The following is a 17,433-nucleotide window of genomic DNA, read 5'->3' as shown; positions in this document are numbered from 1 at the left end:
AGAGCTGTTCTGGTGTGGCCGCTGACACCATGGGCTGGCGCGGACCGGCAGATCTGGTGCTGTTGCTGTTGCTGGTGCTGGTGCTGGTGCTGGTTCTGGTGCTGTTGCTGGTGCTGGTGCTGGTGCTGGTGCTGGTTCTGGTGCTGGTGCTGGTGCTGGTGCTGGTGCCAGCTCTCTGTGACGGTCCCACCACAAACCAGCCGCATATCGTCTTCATTCTGGCAGATGACCTCAGTGAGAGAATAAGAAAATGGTATTTACATTTACACACACACACACACACACGCACATACACAAAGATAGGAAAGGATAAGATATAGGAATTCAACTTGCAAATGAAATATAGCATTGCTGGTACTTACTTGTAGGTATGCTATTATGCTTCATGCTATCGATGATGACTGAGCTATTCTCATCGCCTTTGATTAGAGATAAAATGAAAAGCCACCGCTAGGAGGCGACTGTATTAAGGAACTACGTAGGCGATACGATTCTATGGATTTCATTTAATCGGTGATAATGCTCACACCATCATTTTATGCGTATCAATATACGTGTCACAACACCGTCACTACAAGTACGAGTACATGATGATTGTGACTTAAGTTATTGATGTTATCTTTTAGTTACAAGAATATGACCGAGGTAGGGCTAGGTCGCAAGACATCAGCTATACTCGTACGCTAAGTTCTTGATGTTTCTTGATTTTTAACCACTTGATGGCAAAAGACACTTCCGCATTATCACACAATTAGCATTATCAGCCACCCTACCGATTCCCTGAAGAAACCTGTCGTGGAATCAGTAAGGCTCACACCAGCCGGTGGTCCAGACCCCGTCCACCGGGGCACCACGCGGGTCGGGGTCAGGCAGGTCGGCCGGCACCAGCTCCTTCGACAGCTCCAGCAGACGCTCCAGCATCGCCTGCACCGTCTCCGGCATCAGCGACGACAGGTCCTGGCGCTCGGTCGGGTCGGCCGTCACGTTGAACAGGTAGACCGGGTAGTCGCCGAGACTGCCGAGACTCGAGCGGACCGATCGCCGCGCGCTGGCCGGAGCGCGATCGGAGGAGTTCGGCAGGGCCTCCAGCACCGGGTACCAGTCGCTGGAGCCGGAGTTGTCTCCCCAGAGCAGCTTCATGTCGCCGATGCGCAGCGCTGCATTCGGCAGCTTCTCGTCGATGTTGTAGACCATCTCTGTGCGCGCGCTGGGCTGGCCGGCGCTCAGCATGGGCCACTGGTCGAAGCCGTCCAGAGGGTCTCCGTCGGCGCTGGCTCCGGCCAGCCGCAGCAGCGTCGGCATCCAGTCGGTGATGTGGATCAGCTCGTGGCTGACGTAGCCGGCCCGCTCCAGCAGCGGGGAGTGGATGAAGGCCGGCGTGCGGGTGCCGCCTTCCCAGAGGGTGTTCTTGTCCCCTCGCAGGGGATAGTTGTTGCCTGCGAAGCCGTCACGAGAGCCATGGTTGCTAAAGACACTTCCTCCGTTATCACTCACGAACAGAATCACCGAGTTGCTGTAGAGGCCGGCATCCTTGAGGGCCTGCACCACTCGTCCGACCGAGTCGTCCAGGGCGGTCACCATGGCACTGTAGGTGCGACGGTCGGCGTTCATCGTGGCCGGGTATAGCTCCTCGTATTCCGATGGAACCTGCGATCGGAATAGGGCTGGTCAGCTTCGTTTAGGTGTTTGGATCTCGGGTTGAGGTAGGTAATCCTGGTCGTTTTTTTTTTTTTTACTGGCAAGCTGCATTTGTTTACGATTTTGCCAACCGAATACATCATTTGAGGGTGGTTGAAGAATATGACAAGTGAAAGGTTATTTTAGGTAAATGCTCCAGAGATTCATACTGATGAAGAATAAGTTTTTAATCTAACTTCATAAAATATTCGGAGTATCACAGATGGGGATGGCAAAGACCGTGTCTGGACTCTGGGCAAACGTTCATTTTTTAGCGATCCGAGCGAACCTCCAGAGGCGCGTGGGGGTTCTGGGCGGACAGATACATGAAGAGCGGCCGACTGGCGTTGTGCTCTTTGATGATGCTCTCAGCCCTGTCGGTGAACACAGAAGTCGCGTAGACGCCATCCAGCTCCGGCAGCGGCCGATCGCCGTCCCAAAAGTCCAGTGCGTCCTGCACGGTGTGGTTGTAATGCTCCAGCTGGCCGCACCAGAAGCCCAGGAAGGTGTCGAAGCCGCGGTTCTGTGGTAGGTACTCGGGCGCGCAGTTGCCCTGGTGCCACTTTCCGACCATGTGTGTGCTGTAGCCGGCCGACCTCAACCGCTCCGGCAGCAGGGTGACGTTGATGGTCAGACCCGTCGGCATGTGCGGGCTCAGGACGTCATGCTGTGAGGAGCACAAAAACGTCAAATAGCACAGGCATAATAAATGGACTACCTGGGATGCAGCCTATAACGAGTGTTAACTCGCCCCGCAGGGAGGGCAATTTGACCCCCCCCCTGTGGTTTTCCTGAATAACAAGAAAACGACGGCGCGCAGCGCCGCCAAATTTTTAGTACCTTACCGGGCATCAATTTGACACCTTGACACAAAAATTTCAAGCCTTAGGTCATCTTAGGTCAGGAGTTATTCAGTGAGGTCAAACTGAGGTCATGTTCGAGCAAAAATGAGCAAAAACATGAAATCTTGAAACGCTCACAAAAAACTACAGTTACAAGCCAATTTCAAAGTTCTTTATATGGTCATGTAGAAAAAAGACGGCGCTACAAAACTGCCATCTCGGATTTTTAATCTTTTGGGATTTTGACCCCCCAAAATTCAAAAAGTTGATTTTTTTAGAAAAAAGCAAAAAAACAAACAAAAGGTTTTTGAATTTCAAAAAAAAACTGGAATACATGTGATACCCTCTGCGCTCTTCTATCTACATACCAATTTTTAGATCGATACCTCTTTTTTGGCCAAGTTATAGCGAAAAACTGTTCAAAATTGATGACTTCAAATTTTTGAACTCAATTTTTTGGCAATTCTAGAGCACGTAGCGCAAAACAAAGACCACCATTGAACTCCCCGTGACGAGCTGCATCGAGTACATATGCATTGTATGCAAAAATATCAACTTTGAACTTTGACCTAATTTGGCCTGACTAGAGATGTCAATCGGATACCAACTTTTTGGTATACCGATACCAAACCGATACCAAATTGGTATTTGGTATTTCAAGACGAACGCATTTGGTATTTTGTTGGTATTATGAATCCTCTCTAATGTAAAAGAGGCTGAGATTTTGGTAAAAAGTTGGTATTTTCCTCATATTCCCAAGATGGTTCGGCTTCGATATTTTTCAATGGATGTTGTTGGTATTTGGTTTGGTTTCGGTATCACGATTTTCCGTAATTGACATTACTAGGCCTGACCTTGACCTGATCTTGACCTGACCTTGACCAGAACATAATCTAAACTGACCCCAAAGGCTGCTTGACCCACCTAATCGCATTTGGCATATAAAATGGACCATAAAACATGCATCACATGATATTTTCATATTGTCACCCTCAGTGACCTGACCTCTGTGCCCTGGCCTGGTATCAGTGACCTTAAATAGCAAAATATGTGTTTGACAAGCAATACCCCATCGATGATTTTAAATGAAATGCACTTAACTCGATTTAACAACGCATTTCTTGAAATGCCTGTAAACGGTGAAAATTCGACATTTGACCTGACGTGTGACGTCATCGTTTTGACCTAGGTCAAAGAAATTGGGTCACAAGCTAGTTCCCTGTTGGGCTATCCAACGCCGTTTGCTGCTTGTCGCTATGTTGGGTGGTTCTCGAGATCTTAGGGGGGGGGGGGGGCAAATTGCCCCCCCCCCAGCGGGGCGCGTTGCTCGGCAGACCCCAACTGGGTGCGGGTTAAGATATCGTACACACTTGTCGATAGACCTCTCTTACAGGACATCGACTAACAGGTAAAAGAAAACTTTTTTTCTTTGATGACATAGATATAATGGACCCTCTGTTAAATTTCTCTTAGTTTTACTATAATAATACCGGGCTTCTCAAAAAAGTTAGACGGATTTCTTTTGCGAATAGAGGACCCCTAACAACATTTAAGCAAAATCAATGCACGTGGAAAAACGGAGAATTTTTTTTGTATATTTATATGACACCATGGTTTGAGCTTAAAAAATGAAGCCGTGGTCTTAGGAAGTAAAAGCAAAAACTCGTGAAATTATGCTTTCCCAGACTAAGTCGGTCGGTTCGACACCACGATAGATCCGCAAACACTTTCGGGCAAAGAGAGCAACATCTTGAAACAAAATTTTCTACATTATTGACAAGTTTCTGGCTCGAGGAAGTGTTAACAATAGGTTCAGCAATTCAAGGAACACAGCGGCGGCCATAAACCCAATCAAAGGCTCACGGCGAACACCACTCGTGTGAGAGATGCGCTACTCAGACTGTCAATGGTCAGCGATATCGGGTGGCTCTGCAGCGACGTTTTGGAGGGTTCTGCAATATCAGGATGAGCAGAGATCCGGAAACGCTTAAGATCCAATGTTTCCAGCAAGACGGTGCCACGCCAATACCGCTAAAGAAAACCGAGAGGGGCTGTGGGAGCGTTTCGAGCAGCGCGTGATCGCGAGGTTCGAGACTCCCGTGGTCGGCGAATTCCCCGAACGTAACCCCACCGGACTTTTTCCTATAGGACCACCTCAAGTCCCAGGTGTACCGAAACCACTCAAAAAGTTCCGAAGATCATAGGGATGCAGTGAAGTCAGCGGTGTGCCGTCTGCAGCTTTCCGTGGGTCGTGTTGCAGCAGAGGTCGCGCTGCGCCGGGCTAAACTGTGCATCGAGCAAACAGGGAATCATCTCGAACAAGACCTCGGCGCGGCTCAGAAAGGCGACTGCCGAGGATCGAAATCCCCTCAAACGAAATGTCTTTGATGAGGCTTTTAGGTGATACCCAATTATGTGTTGTTGCACTGATGCACCCTTCAATACGTTAGTTATAAAATCGTCTAACTTTTTTGAGAAGCCCGGTAGTAGGTCGTACTGCCATCGGTGGATGATTTCGCTACTGAAAATCTCACTCCTCTGGTGTATCGTTTTCTTTTGTCAACTGACCTGTCTACCAACGTGAAAGGGATATCGGCCGGAGAGCAGCGCGCTTCTAGAGGGAGTGCAGAGCGGCTGGGCGTAGTTCTGCTCCAGAATGACGCCCTCTCTCGCCAGAGCCTCGAGCGTCGGGGACAGGATGTCGGGGTTGTGCCACGACACGTCATTGTAACCTGAAAAGCAAGTAAGCTTGGTGTTTTGCGTAGAAATCGTAGAATAACAGCGATGTGCGTTTGGTCGGATTTGGTTTAGAATGGTCGCGAAGTTGCTAACTTTCAGGGCAGCCCGAATTAGTGATGAACAAGGCCACGCTGATTGTTTTAACTTTTAACGCTAGGTTGCGCCCATATGCGAACATTGCACAAACGATTTTTGATCTCACAGATGGCTTCTTAGTCACGGTCCATATTTTTGGAGACGATCTTACTACCGTCCCTAAGTACATACTAAGTAATCAGGTCTCGTACCCTTCTCATACTCGATTAAAGTAATGTACCAAATTTGAGCGCAATCGGCCCAGCCGTTCTTGAGATATAAAAGCGGCCCGCTGCACGTGCGCACGCGCTAACTGAGACTCTAGATGACTTGTGCCAGCCACCCTTCTAAATTGTTCCTGTGTACAAAATTTGAGCGAACTCGGCCCAGCCGTTCTTGAGATGTATAAGTGGACCCCTCACGTGCGCACGTGCAATCGATCCACCCTACCTGTCACAAATGACCATGCATCGCCGGATGAGTGCCCCCTCCACCCACAGTCCAAGTTTGAGCGCAATCGGCCCAGTAGTAGCTGAGTTATTCCTAATACAAAAATGTGCTGTTTACTGGAAGGCGCTTATTTTCAGTGTTTGGAATTCCCCTTGGCGGGCGGTGTATTGCAGCCCATGCTTTGATAGCTACATATTGTCAAAAGTTGAATGACTTGCCGGCCATAAGCCATCGATCGCATTTTGTCGAAAAAATACCGGTAACGTTAACAAAACACGGTCACATGCTTGAGTCATTTTCACAAAAGTTTATTGACTTTTCGATAATATTTTGGGTGGATATTGGTCAGAAAAGAATGCTCTTTCCGAATATGTAGGTTTCATAGCCATTGGTCAGCGTTTTCAATACGTGTTGATGTTGTAAAGGACATCGCGCTCCGCGCGAATCAAATTTTCCAATTAATGTTTCATTATTAAGGAAATGGTACGGATCATCACTTTTTATGTGCTATCCTCTGATTACACGTACATTTGCCTGCAAAATGGTACCACACCGATTTCATTCCATCAAGCCGTTTTCCAGCGGCATCGATTTTCCCGTCACAATGCACGAAATCGGTCATTTTTTCACAACTGGGGGTGCTGTCTTGCACGTGACGCGTGCTTTGCTATGAAACCATATCGATACGCTAGTTCCATCTCTCCTCTATCCAGTGGTGACAACCCCGTGTCGCTGCGACTCTCCGTTGCCGATTTATACAGCCGGGAAGCGGGCGCCGCAGGCCGGTTTTCGCCCGATCTTCGATTTGACCGTTTCCCGTGTTAACCCTTTGGCGCACGCGAGCGCGTGCTGACGGCGCACCCCTGGGCCAATCCGTCCCAAATTTTAATACAGAGGTGACATCAACCCAATATATATGTATAATAATGACATATATAATGAATATATATGTATATATGTATAATAATGATATTAGTATAATAATGACAAGATATATGTATAATAATGGTATTATACATACTTAGTATGTATAATAATACTTAGTATGTAAATAGTATGTACATACGTGCCAAAACATTGTTCAAGTAGGTATGTTGAAATTCGGTCTTGAGTGAAGTTGTGCCTTATTTATTTGTACCTTGTGATCAGTGATTCAGCCCGGCCGCCGGCTGAGCTTCCCGGCCAACGCGCGGCCGCTGTATTGCGGCACAGCATCTCTCGCTGGAGCGGGGCTGTGCGGCGCGGGCTCGTGCAGTGATTGGTCGGCCGCAGACCACGTGATTGTGAAGCGAGGTCGGGTGGGGTCGCGCCGGCGGAGGGCAGTCGGGCAATGTCTGTTGTCGCGGCTGGTGCGTTGGGACCTCGAATGTCATATGCGTTTGCTGGGGACGTCGGCAGTCTTGTCTGAGTGGCATTCTGTCGGCTTACTCGGCGACGCATATACATTCGGTGGTCAAAATCTGGAGCTATGCCTGACCGGTTAGCTTCCACAGACGCTTTTGGATCCAAGCGCCGTTAACACAGCGCCGTGAATATGTTAGCCGTGTCAGTCTGAGTGGCTGATCGGCGAGCACATTCACGGAGCTGTCTGTATCAATCGAGCGTGCCATGTACGGACGCTTTGTTACACGGCAACCCCCCTATTCAGGGAGGCTATTTACGGGTTGGGGAGCTATAAACGCGGCTTTCATTTCGTAGGTTTCTCTTGGTTTGGGTGTCGCGTTTGTACTGGGCCGAGTTGGAGCCCTGCCCTGCCATGGCTGTTGATTTTGTTGTCGACCAGAAATACATCCGCCTGGTGTATCTATACTTTCTTTGAGGTGCAATCGTAACAAGGTATGTACATTGTACAATGCTTTTAATGTTTTACATCAAAACAAACACAATCTATTGATAGTCTCACCGAGGTCATCTGCCAGAATGAAGACGATATGCGGCTGGTTTGTAGTGGCGCCGTCACAGAGTGCCGGCACCAGCACCAGCCCTATCACCAGCACCAGTTGAGCGGGTCCCCGCCAGCCCATGTTGTCTGCGGTTGGCAGCTCTGCCGCGGCGTGGCGGCGGACCGGGCGGCGGAACTGTATCTGAGAGGTCCCAGGAACCGGAGACTGGGAGCGGACAGGTGTGATGACATTATCAGCGATACTTGATAGCCAGACTCGCGTACTTCTCGGGAAGTCGCGACCTCCCAGATATGGGAACAGAGGATATGTTTCATGAGTGGTGAGGTCATTGACAAACACGAGTGGGCACTTTATCCCAGCCACCGTACTATCGATTGTCACATGTCTCCATTACTAGGACCTCCGATTATTGTTGCATTTATATTTTTAGCGCTTACCTCAGCCAAGTTTATTTTCACGATTTTGGAAACAATGTCACTCAGTCACGCACATCTGCCTACTGTCGTTAAAATGCCATTTTTTCTGCCACGAGAAAACCCTGCGGCCTGCACCACTGTCAAGGCCTGTAATAACCCGAAACCTCTTATCATCCTGCACAAAACAGATCTTCAATCGACGGAAAAAAGCATGATCTTGCGTGCTTTGGTCTTTGCGTTCTATTCAAAAACACGTAGATACGCAGTAAACCGTGTGCTGCCTCGATAGCGCCGCACCTGCCGGCTCCCATTGCCTGAGAAGTGGGAACTCACGGCTCGCATGCAGTTCCACCGCCCGGTCCGCCGCCACAGACGAGGCAGAGCTGCTCTGGTGCGGCCCGGATACACCATGGGCTGGCGGGGACCCGCTCAACTGGTGCTGGTGATAGGGCTGGTGCTGGTGCTGGCTCTCTGTGACGGCGCCACTGCAAACCAGCCGCATATCGTCTTCATTCTGGCAGATGACCTCGGTAAGAGAATAAGAAAATAATACCTGTTTAATGTTTATACTAGAGATGTCAATCGGATACCAACTTCTTGGTATACCGATACCAAACCGATATCAAATTGGCATTTGGTATTTTAATCCTAATGTTTTTGCTATTTTGTTGGTATTCTTAATCTAACTTACTATTCTAACAGAATCCGTCTGTGAGTTTGTGTGTCCGCACATCGTGTAGTGGGTTCAATTGACCTCGCCTACAGCGCAGACGGTACGACGTAGGTGGTTGAAATTTGCACACCTTCTAGATGACAGAGCGGGTCAACGCCTTTTCTAGGTTTCCACTCGCTGGGGTGCACGGTTCGCGCGTGGGGCGCGCTGGAAGAACGCCAATGAAATTTTGATCGGTTCGTAGATCTTCATTGAGAGCCGGGGTCGACAACCTTTGTGAACTAAATGCATGCCGATCGGTGGCGGGTGCCTCGCATTGGCGGATGGGCAAGTTATTTATTTGAATAAAAAGTGGCGAGAGAATGTGTAGATTTTTCGTTCAACAGGAACAGTTTGCGATACAAGTATAAAAATGCACCGCGTTTGCCGCAATGCGCCACAATTATCTCAGGGCGTCATTTTTGCCGCAAATCGCACAGTTTTCTCAAATTTGGTCCGATGTGGGTGCAATTTGGTGCAAGGATGCATGCTCAAACAACAGGTACAGATGCGCCACATTTGTGACAATGCGCCTCAATCGCCTGCTGAAAATACGCCGCGTTTGCTGCAACGAGCCACATTTGTCACAATGCGCCATTTCCGACAAATACGATTGAGCGTAATGGAATGGCATGAATAGGTGCTATTCCATTCCAAATATGATGCGATAAGGGTATAATTTTTTCCCAACATGACAGCAGTTTTTGGAAAGCATTCCAGAGCCTCGGCCTGCCACGCGTCTGACCACCGGCCGAGTGGTGAGCCCGCGGCTGCTCGAGGCCACCATCGCGTGCGGAAAGCACGCTGTTACGGCCTTGGCTGTACTGTACCATCAATAAGGCCCAGGGTCAGACGGGCCAGACCTTCGGCAGGGTAGCTGTGTTCCTCGAGGAGCGCACCTTCAGCCACGGCCAGCTATACGTGGCGGCCTCGCGCGTCGGCCGGCCAGATGACCTGCGTTTCGCCCTCCCCGCCTGCAGCCACGGCGTGACCCGTGACAAGGTTTACACTGAAGTTTCGACCGCGAGCCGTGCCCACGGCGGCGACGACGACGACGGCAACGAAAACGACACGCTTAGGGTTCTTTACCCGCAGGCATCGGTGAGCTTTGCAACCACCTGTCGGAGTTTCTTCTGTAAACAAAGAAATGTAGTCCGATGTGGCAGCCTACACGCGGTGGATTCATGGGCGCTGGAGCATCACGAAAAGTGTGTATGTGTGTGGAGGGGGAGGGGGCAGCGAAACTTCCATGTCACAATGTGGGAGCCCCAATACCCATATGAAGAAATAGGCAGTTAATGCTAATAGCCACACAAACCCAACGGTGAGTTAATATTAAAACATGATGAATTCGTTGAACAAAATCGTTTTAAGGGCAGAATGGTATGATTTTTCATTGAACATATTTTCAATGATCCAAATTTAAGCCTGATACTATTAAACGTGGTTAATAATCTTAATAGCCGTTTTCACGACGGCCATCTGGTACACATTTGGTGCACATCTGGTACAGATTAAGTGCAGATCTGGTCAAATCAGGTTCAGTGTGTCTCTTAGCAGCTATCAGCTAGGGTTGCACTAATTGCTTATATGCCTGCTTTGTCATATTATCAGAGAGAATCATCGATTAAAACACTGAAATAAACTCATAAAATGAAGATATTTGCTGTAAAAGAAATTAGGTGCAGATTTGGTCAAATCAGGCGCAATCGCCGGATAGCCCGTCGTGAAAACGGCTAATATGTGCATATTCGCTAGAGACAGTATTGCGATACAGTACTAATGCATTCAGGTGGTAACATGCGGCGCACGCGACATTGCGGTACAGCGTGCATTCAGGCGCTTGACACTTCCGCCATCTAGCGAGAGAGAATGAATGTTTTGGCTGCTATGCCAGGCGCATTCATCGCAGTTTCGGCCTTGGCGTGCCAAAAGGCCCTAGCTTGCCACAAGCCGTCGGTCAACAACCTTCGAAAACAGAATGTTCATGCTTTCTCTTTCCCAGGCCTTTGAATTTCTTTAAATGTAGGCGCCCATTTTCTTTCGGTACCAAAATTTGGTGACGGAAGTTTTCGTGAAAATTTATCACATTTGCGTCACGTGCTATAACAATACCGTTTCATTTTTATTACTTACATCAGCGAACTGACTGATTGTGTCGTATCGATCTGGAAATGTGTTGTTTGCATATATTTAAGTAAAACAATCGTTACTATTAATTGACTTACTTTATGCCGACCAAAGAAAGGACAAAACGTAAACAGCGGCAAGAAAAGTACCGACAAAGTCTTCTCCGGCAGCAACAGGTTAGCAGTGGCTTTTTCTGAATAAAAATGGCCTAATGCATGCCAATAATATGCCAATAGTTTCTTAAATCGGTGCTAGGTAGTTCAATTACCTCGATGCCAATAAATCATAAAATAAATCCATTTGCGTATATACTCTTGGAATCTAGGAGCCAGTCAGTTTTTGTTTTACAATGCGCTGGCTGTCAGATTCTTATACAGACCAGCTGACCGCATTACGGCAAAATTTAGCATTTGACTGTGGAATACTTAAGCTAACATTTTCATTCAATATTCATTCAATGTCGGTGCATTAGAATTTAGATTGCTGATAATAGGTACACTCCTTTTAATTAGGCTGACTATGTTGACTATGTTTTTGACTATGTTTGACTATGTTTTTCTGTATGTTGCTGTACATTTTTGGGAGAAGTACATCATTAATGACATTCGTTGGTTTATTTTCCAGGGTCCCGGCACCTCTGCCGATGCGGGGGTCTCGGTCGCCGCCACCGTCGACCCCGGCGAGGGCAGTAGTGGGCCGCCGGCGATCTTGAGGAGGGCTGACCCGTCATCGGTGAGTATACAGGGAAAGGAGAATATTGAAACGACGTGTGATGGAAACAACTCCATTTAAATAACATTAAATTTAATACGCGGCACCACAATATATATTGCTGATAATAGACTCCATTTAACTAGACTGACTATCCTTAATTGTGTTTTGCTGTATGTTGCTGTATATTTTTGGGAGTAGTATGTCATTAATGACATCCGTTGGTTTATTTTCCAGGGTTCCGGCAACTCTGCCGATGCGGGGGTCTCGGTCGCCGCAACCGTCGACCCCAGCGAGGGCAGTAGTGGGCCGCCGGCGATCTTGAGGAGGGCTGACCCGTCATCGGTGAGTATACAGGGAAAGGAGAATATTGAAACGACGTGTGATGGAAACAACTCCATTTAAATAACATTAAATTTAATACGCGGCACTACAATATATATTGCTGATAATAGACTCCATTTAACTAGACTGACTATCCTTAATTGTGTTTTGCTGTATGTTGTTGTATATTTTTGAGAGTAGTACATCATTAATGACATTCGTTGGTTTATTTTCCAGGGTCCCGGCAACTCTGCCGATGCGGGGGTCTCGGTCGCCGCCACCGTCGACCCCGGCGAGGGCAGTAGTGGGCCGCCAGCGATCTTGAGGAGGGCTGACCCGTCATCGGTGAGTATACAGGGAAAGGAGAATATTGAAACGACGTGTGATGGAAACAACTCCATTTAAATAACATTAAATTTAATACGTGGCACCACAATATATATTGCTGATAATAGACTCCATTTAACTAGACTGACTATCCTTAATTGTGTTTTTCTGTATGTTGCTGTATATTTTTGGGAGAAGTACATCATTAATGACATTCGTTGGTTTATTTTCCAGGGTCCCGGCACCTCTGCCGATGCGGGGGTCTCGGTCGCCGCCACCGTCGACCCCGGCGAGGGCAGTAGTGGGCCGCCGGCGATCTTGAGAAGGGCTGACCCGTCATCGGTGAGTATACAGGGAAACGAGAATATTGAAACGACGTGTGATGGAAACAACTCCATTTAAATAACATTAAATTTAATACGCGGCACCACAATATATATTGCTGATAATAGACTCCATTTAACTAGACTGACTATCCTTAATTGTGCTTTGCTGTATGTTGCTGTATATTTTTGGGAGTAGTATGTCATTAACCCGCGCCCTGGTGGGGGGGGGGGGGGGCTATTTTTTGCCCCCCCCTCCAGACTTTTCGATATATCTCCAGAACCGCTGCGCCGATCGCCACCAAACTTTCAGTACCCTCTCGGACATCAATTTTACACATCTTGACCAAAAATTTTTCCAAAGGCTATGATAGGTTGGCTGGAAATGACGTCAGAGTGACGTCATGTTCTGCCGTTTTCGACCAAAAAAAGGGTTTCGCGGGAAGAGCTGTCAGGCCTATAGCTTTGCAAATACAGAAAAACGATAAAGACATAAAAGATGTAAAATGGACAGGGCTACAAAACTGCTATCTCGAATTTTTGAAATTTTTGGATTTTGACCCCCAAAAATCAAAAAAATAGATTTTTTGAATATAATAACCGAAAAATCCAAAAAGTTTTTGGAGTTTCGCAAAAACCGGAATATATATATGATAGTCCTTACCGCCTTCTATCCACATACCAAATTTGAGATTGATACCTCATTTTTTGGCGAAGTTATAGCGAAAAAACTGTTCAAAATTGATGACGTCAAATTTTCAAACTCAATTTTTAGCAATTCTAGACCCCGTAGCGCAAAACAAAGACCACCATTAGACTCCCCGTGACGAGCTGCATCGAATCAATACCCATTTTATGCAAAACTATCAACTTTAAAATTTGACCTTTCTTGACCTGACCTTGACCTGACCTTCACCAGAAAGTGACCTAAGCCGTACCTGATAGTCTTATAACCAACACCATTGAGTTGGAAATGAAAAATTGGCCATAAAACATGCATCACACAACCTAAGTACCTAATGTTAGGTTCATGTGACCTGACCTCTGGACTCTGACCCTTGGTGACCTGACCTGTGACCTGACCTGGTATTGTCAGTGACCTCTTATAGCAACATATGTACTAGGCAACTGACGCCCTATCGCTGATTCTCGACAAAATGCGTTTTCTTCGGTGTTATAGCGCATTCCCTAGATGACCCGTGAACGGTGAAACATGTCATCTTTGACCTGACCTGTGACGTCATCGGTGACCCCGAGGTCAATGAAATTTGGTTTCCCTCGACAAATTTGACAGGCCTTTCGAACGCCGTTTGAATTTTGAGGATCCGTCAAGTAGTTTCGGAGATACGAGGGGGGGCAAAAAATAGCCCCCCCCCCCCACCAGCTCGCGTTATAAACAGACCCCACCAGGGCGCGGGTTAATGACATCCGTTGGTTTATTTTCCAGGGTTCCGGCAACTCTGCCGATGCGGGGGTCTCGGTCGCCGCAACCGTCGACCCCGGCGAGGGCAGTAGTGGGCCGCCGGCGATCTTGAGGAGGGCTGACCCGTCATCGGTGAGTATACAGGGAAAGGAGAATATTGAAACGACGTGTGATGGAAACAACTCCATTTAAATAATATTAAATTTAATACGCGGCACCACAATATATATTGCTGATAATAGACTCCATTTAACTAGACTGACTATCCTTAATTGTGTTTTGCTGTATGTTGCTGTATATTTTTGAGAGTAGTACATCATTAATGACATTCGTTGGTTTATTTTCCAGGGTCCCGGCAACTCTGCCGATGCGGGGGTCTCGGTCGCCGCCACCGTCGACCCCGGCGAGGGCAGTAGTGGGCCGCCGGCGATCTTGAGGAGGGCTGACCCGTCATCGGTGAGTATACAGGGAAAGGAGAATATTGAAACGACGTGTGATGGAAACAACTCCATTTAAATAACATTAAATTTAATACGTGGCACCACAAAATATATTGCTGATAATAGACTCCATTTAACTAGACTGACTATCCTTAATTGTGTTTTTCTGTATGTTGCTGTATATTTTTGGGAGAAGTACATCATTAATGACATTCGTTGGTTTATTTTCCAGGGTCCCGGCACCTCTGCCGATGCGGGGGTCTCGGTCGCCGCCACCGTCGACCCCGGCGAGGGCAGTAGTGGGCCGCCGGCGATCTTGAGGAGGGCTGACCCGTCATCGGTGAGTATACAGGGAAAGGAGAATATTGAAACGACGTGTGATGGAAACAACTCCATTTAAATAACATTAAATTTAATACGCGGCACCACAATATATATTGCTGATAATAGACTCCATTTAACTAGACTGACTATCCTTAATTGTGTTTTTCTGTATGTTGCTGTATATTTTTGGGAGTAGTATGTCATTAATGACATTCGTTGGTTTATTTTCCAGGGTTCCGGCAACTCTGCCGATGCGGGGGTCTCGGTCGCCGCCACCGTCGACCCCGGCGAGGGCAGCAGTGGGCCGCCGGCGATCTTGAGGAGGGCTGACCCGTCATCGGTGAGTATACAGGGAAAGGAGAATATTGAAACGACGTGTGATGGAAACAACTCCATTTAAATAACATTAAATTTAATACGTGGCACCACAATATATATTGCTGATAATAGACTCCATTTAACTAGACTGACTATCCTTAATTGTGTTTTTCTGTATGTTGCTGTATATTTTTGGGAGAAGTACATCATTAATGACATTCGTTGGTTTATTTTGCAGGGTCCCGGCACCTCTGCCGATGCGGGGGTCTCGGTCGCCGCCACCGTCGACCCCGGCGAGGGCAGCAGTGGGCCGCCGGCGATCTTGAGGAGGGCTGACCCGTCATCGGTGAGTATACAGGGAAAGGAGAATATTGAAACGACGTGTGATGGAAACAACTCCATTTAAATAACATTAAATTTAATACGCGGCACCACAATATATATTGCTGATAATAGACTCCATTTAACTAGACTGGCTATCCTTAATTGTGTTTTTCTGTATGTTGCTGTATATTTTTGAGAGTAGTACATCATTAATGACATTCGTTGGTTTATTTTGCAGGGTTCCGGCACCTCTGCCGATGCGGGGGTCTCGGTCGCCGCCACCGTCGACCCCGGCGAGGGCAGCAGTGGGCCGCCGGCGATCTTGAGGAGGGCTGACCCGTCATCGGTGAGTATACAGGGAAAGGAAAATATTAAAACGACGTGTGATGGAAACAACTCCATTTAAATAACATTAAATTTAATACGTGGCACCACAATATATATTGCTGATAATAGACTCCATTTAACTAGACTGACTATCCTTAATTGTGTTTTTCTGTATGTTGCTGTATGTTTTTGGGAGTAGTATATCATTAATGACATTCGTTGGTTTATTTTCCAGGGTCCCGGCACCTCTGCCGATGCGGGGGTCTCGGTCGCCGCCACCGTCGACCCCGGCGAGGGCAGCAGTGGGCCGCCGGCGATCTTGAGGAGGGCTGACCCGTCATCGGTGAGCATAAAGGGAAAGGAGAATATTAAAACGACGTGTGATGGAAACAACTCCATTTAAATAACATTAAATTTAATACGTGGCACCACAATATATATTGCTGATAAGACTCCATTTAACTAGACTGACTATCCTTAATTGTGTTTTGCTGAATGTTGCTGTATATTTTTGAGAGCAGTACATCATTAATGACATTCGTTGGTTTATTTTCCAGGGTTCCGGCAACTCTGCCGATGCGGGGGTCTCGGTCGCCGCCACCGTCGACCCCGGCGAGGGCAGCAGTGGGCCGCCGGCGATCTTGAGGAGGGCAGACCCGTCATCGGTGAGTATACAGGGAAAGAAGAATATTATTAACGATGTGTGATGGAAACAGCTCCATTTAAATAACATCAAATTTAATACGTGGCACCACAATATATGTTGCTGATAATAGACTCCATTTAACTAGACTGACTATCCTTAATTGTGTTTTGCTGTATATTGCTGTATATTTTTGGGAGTAGTACATCATTAATGACATCCGATGGTTTATTTTCCAGGGTCCCGGCACCTCTGCCGATGCGGGGGTCTCGGTCGCCGCCACCGTCGACCCCGGCGAGGGCAGCAGTGGGCCGCCGGCGATCTTGAGGAGGGCTGACCCGTCATCGGTGAGTATACAGGGAAAGGAGAATATTGAAACGACGTGTGATGGAAACAACTCCATTTAAATAACATTAAATTTAATACGTGGCACCACAAAATATATTGCTGATAATAGACTCCATTTAACTAGACTGACTATATCCTGAATTGTGTTTTGCTGTATGTTGCTGTATATTTTTGAGAGTAGTACATCATTAATGACATCCGATGGTTTATTTTGCAGGGTTCCGGCACCTCTGCCGATGCGGGGGTCTCGGTCGCCGCCACCGTCGACCCCGGCGAGGGCAGCAGTGGGCCGCCGGCGATCTTGAGGAGGGCTGACCCGTCATCGGTGAGTACACAGGGAAAGGAGAATATTATAACCATGTGTGATGGAAACCGATCCATTTAAATAATATCAAATTCAATATGTAACACCAAAAGGTAGACGTTTTGCAATGCATTTGCAATGCCAGCTTCCCACACAACAAGCCGAACGTATTATGGCGAATTTTCACATTAAACTCTTCAACACATGTACCACTGTGTATTGCTGTACACTGTGTAGTAGCCGTTTTCACGACGGGCTATACGGCGAGTGCAACTAATTTGACCAAATCTGCACCTTATCTCTTTTACAGCAAATATCTTTATTTTATGAATTTATTTCAGTGTTTTAATCG

At 47.4% G+C, this 17,433-nt stretch overlaps 2 protein-coding genes across 3 annotated transcripts in view; one reads left to right on the top strand and one right to left on the bottom strand.

The window, feature by feature from the left end:
• Window positions 1–437: 437 nt before the first annotated feature.
• On the bottom strand, window positions 438–7,873 carry LOC122367374 (arylsulfatase I-like). 2 transcript variants are annotated; one of them, XM_043340401.1, is made up of 4 exons: window positions 7,687–7,873; window positions 5,088–5,251; window positions 1,967–2,344; window positions 438–1,647 (listed from the first exon to the last, which is right to left on the bottom strand). In XM_043340401.1, the coding sequence occupies exons 1-4, from the start codon at window positions 7,805–7,807 to the stop codon at window positions 802–804; spliced, it is 1,509 nt and encodes a 502-aa protein (XP_043196336.1). In that variant the 5' UTR covers window positions 7,808–7,873; the 3' UTR covers window positions 438–801. The 2 variants fall into 2 exon arrangements, with proteins under 2 accessions (XP_043196336.1, XP_043196337.1); XM_043340402.1 differs by lacking the exon at window positions 5,088–5,251 and having other exon boundaries at window positions 7,687–7,766.
• A 578-nt stretch (window positions 7,874–8,451) lies between these two features.
• The window catches only part of LOC122367373 (arylsulfatase J-like), a 49,942-nt gene continuing 40,960 nt past the window's right edge, over window positions 8,452–17,433 (top strand). The window contains exon 1 of the mRNA XM_043340399.1: window positions 8,452–8,633. Within this exon, the coding sequence (XP_043196334.1) occupies window positions 8,513–8,633 (121 nt within the window). The 5' untranslated portion in view covers window positions 8,452–8,512. The remainder of the gene's footprint in view (window positions 8,634–17,433) is intronic.

The sequence above is a fragment of the Amphibalanus amphitrite genome, unplaced genomic scaffold (genome assembly GCF_019059575.1).
Source record: "Amphibalanus amphitrite isolate SeventyFive unplaced genomic scaffold, NRLGWU_Aamphi_draft 000865F_arrow, whole genome shotgun sequence".
Lineage (NCBI taxonomy): Eukaryota > Metazoa > Arthropoda > Thecostraca > Balanomorpha > Balanidae > Amphibalanus > Amphibalanus amphitrite.
This window is presented reverse-complemented; position numbering and strand designations above follow the sequence as displayed.

Coding starts and splice junctions, on each gene's coding strand:
- LOC122367374 (XM_043340401.1), bottom strand. CDS start 7,807: ATGGGCTGGCGGGGACCCGCTCAACTGGTGCTGGTGATAGGGCTGGTG. Junction 5,252..7,686: donor CATTCTGGCAGATGACCTCG/GTGAGACTATCA, acceptor CTTGCTTTTCAG/GTTACAATGACGTGTCGTGG. Junction 2,345..5,087: donor CCTTTCACGTTGGTAGACAG/GTCAGTTGACAA, acceptor TGCTCCTCACAG/CATGACGTCCTGAGCCCGCA.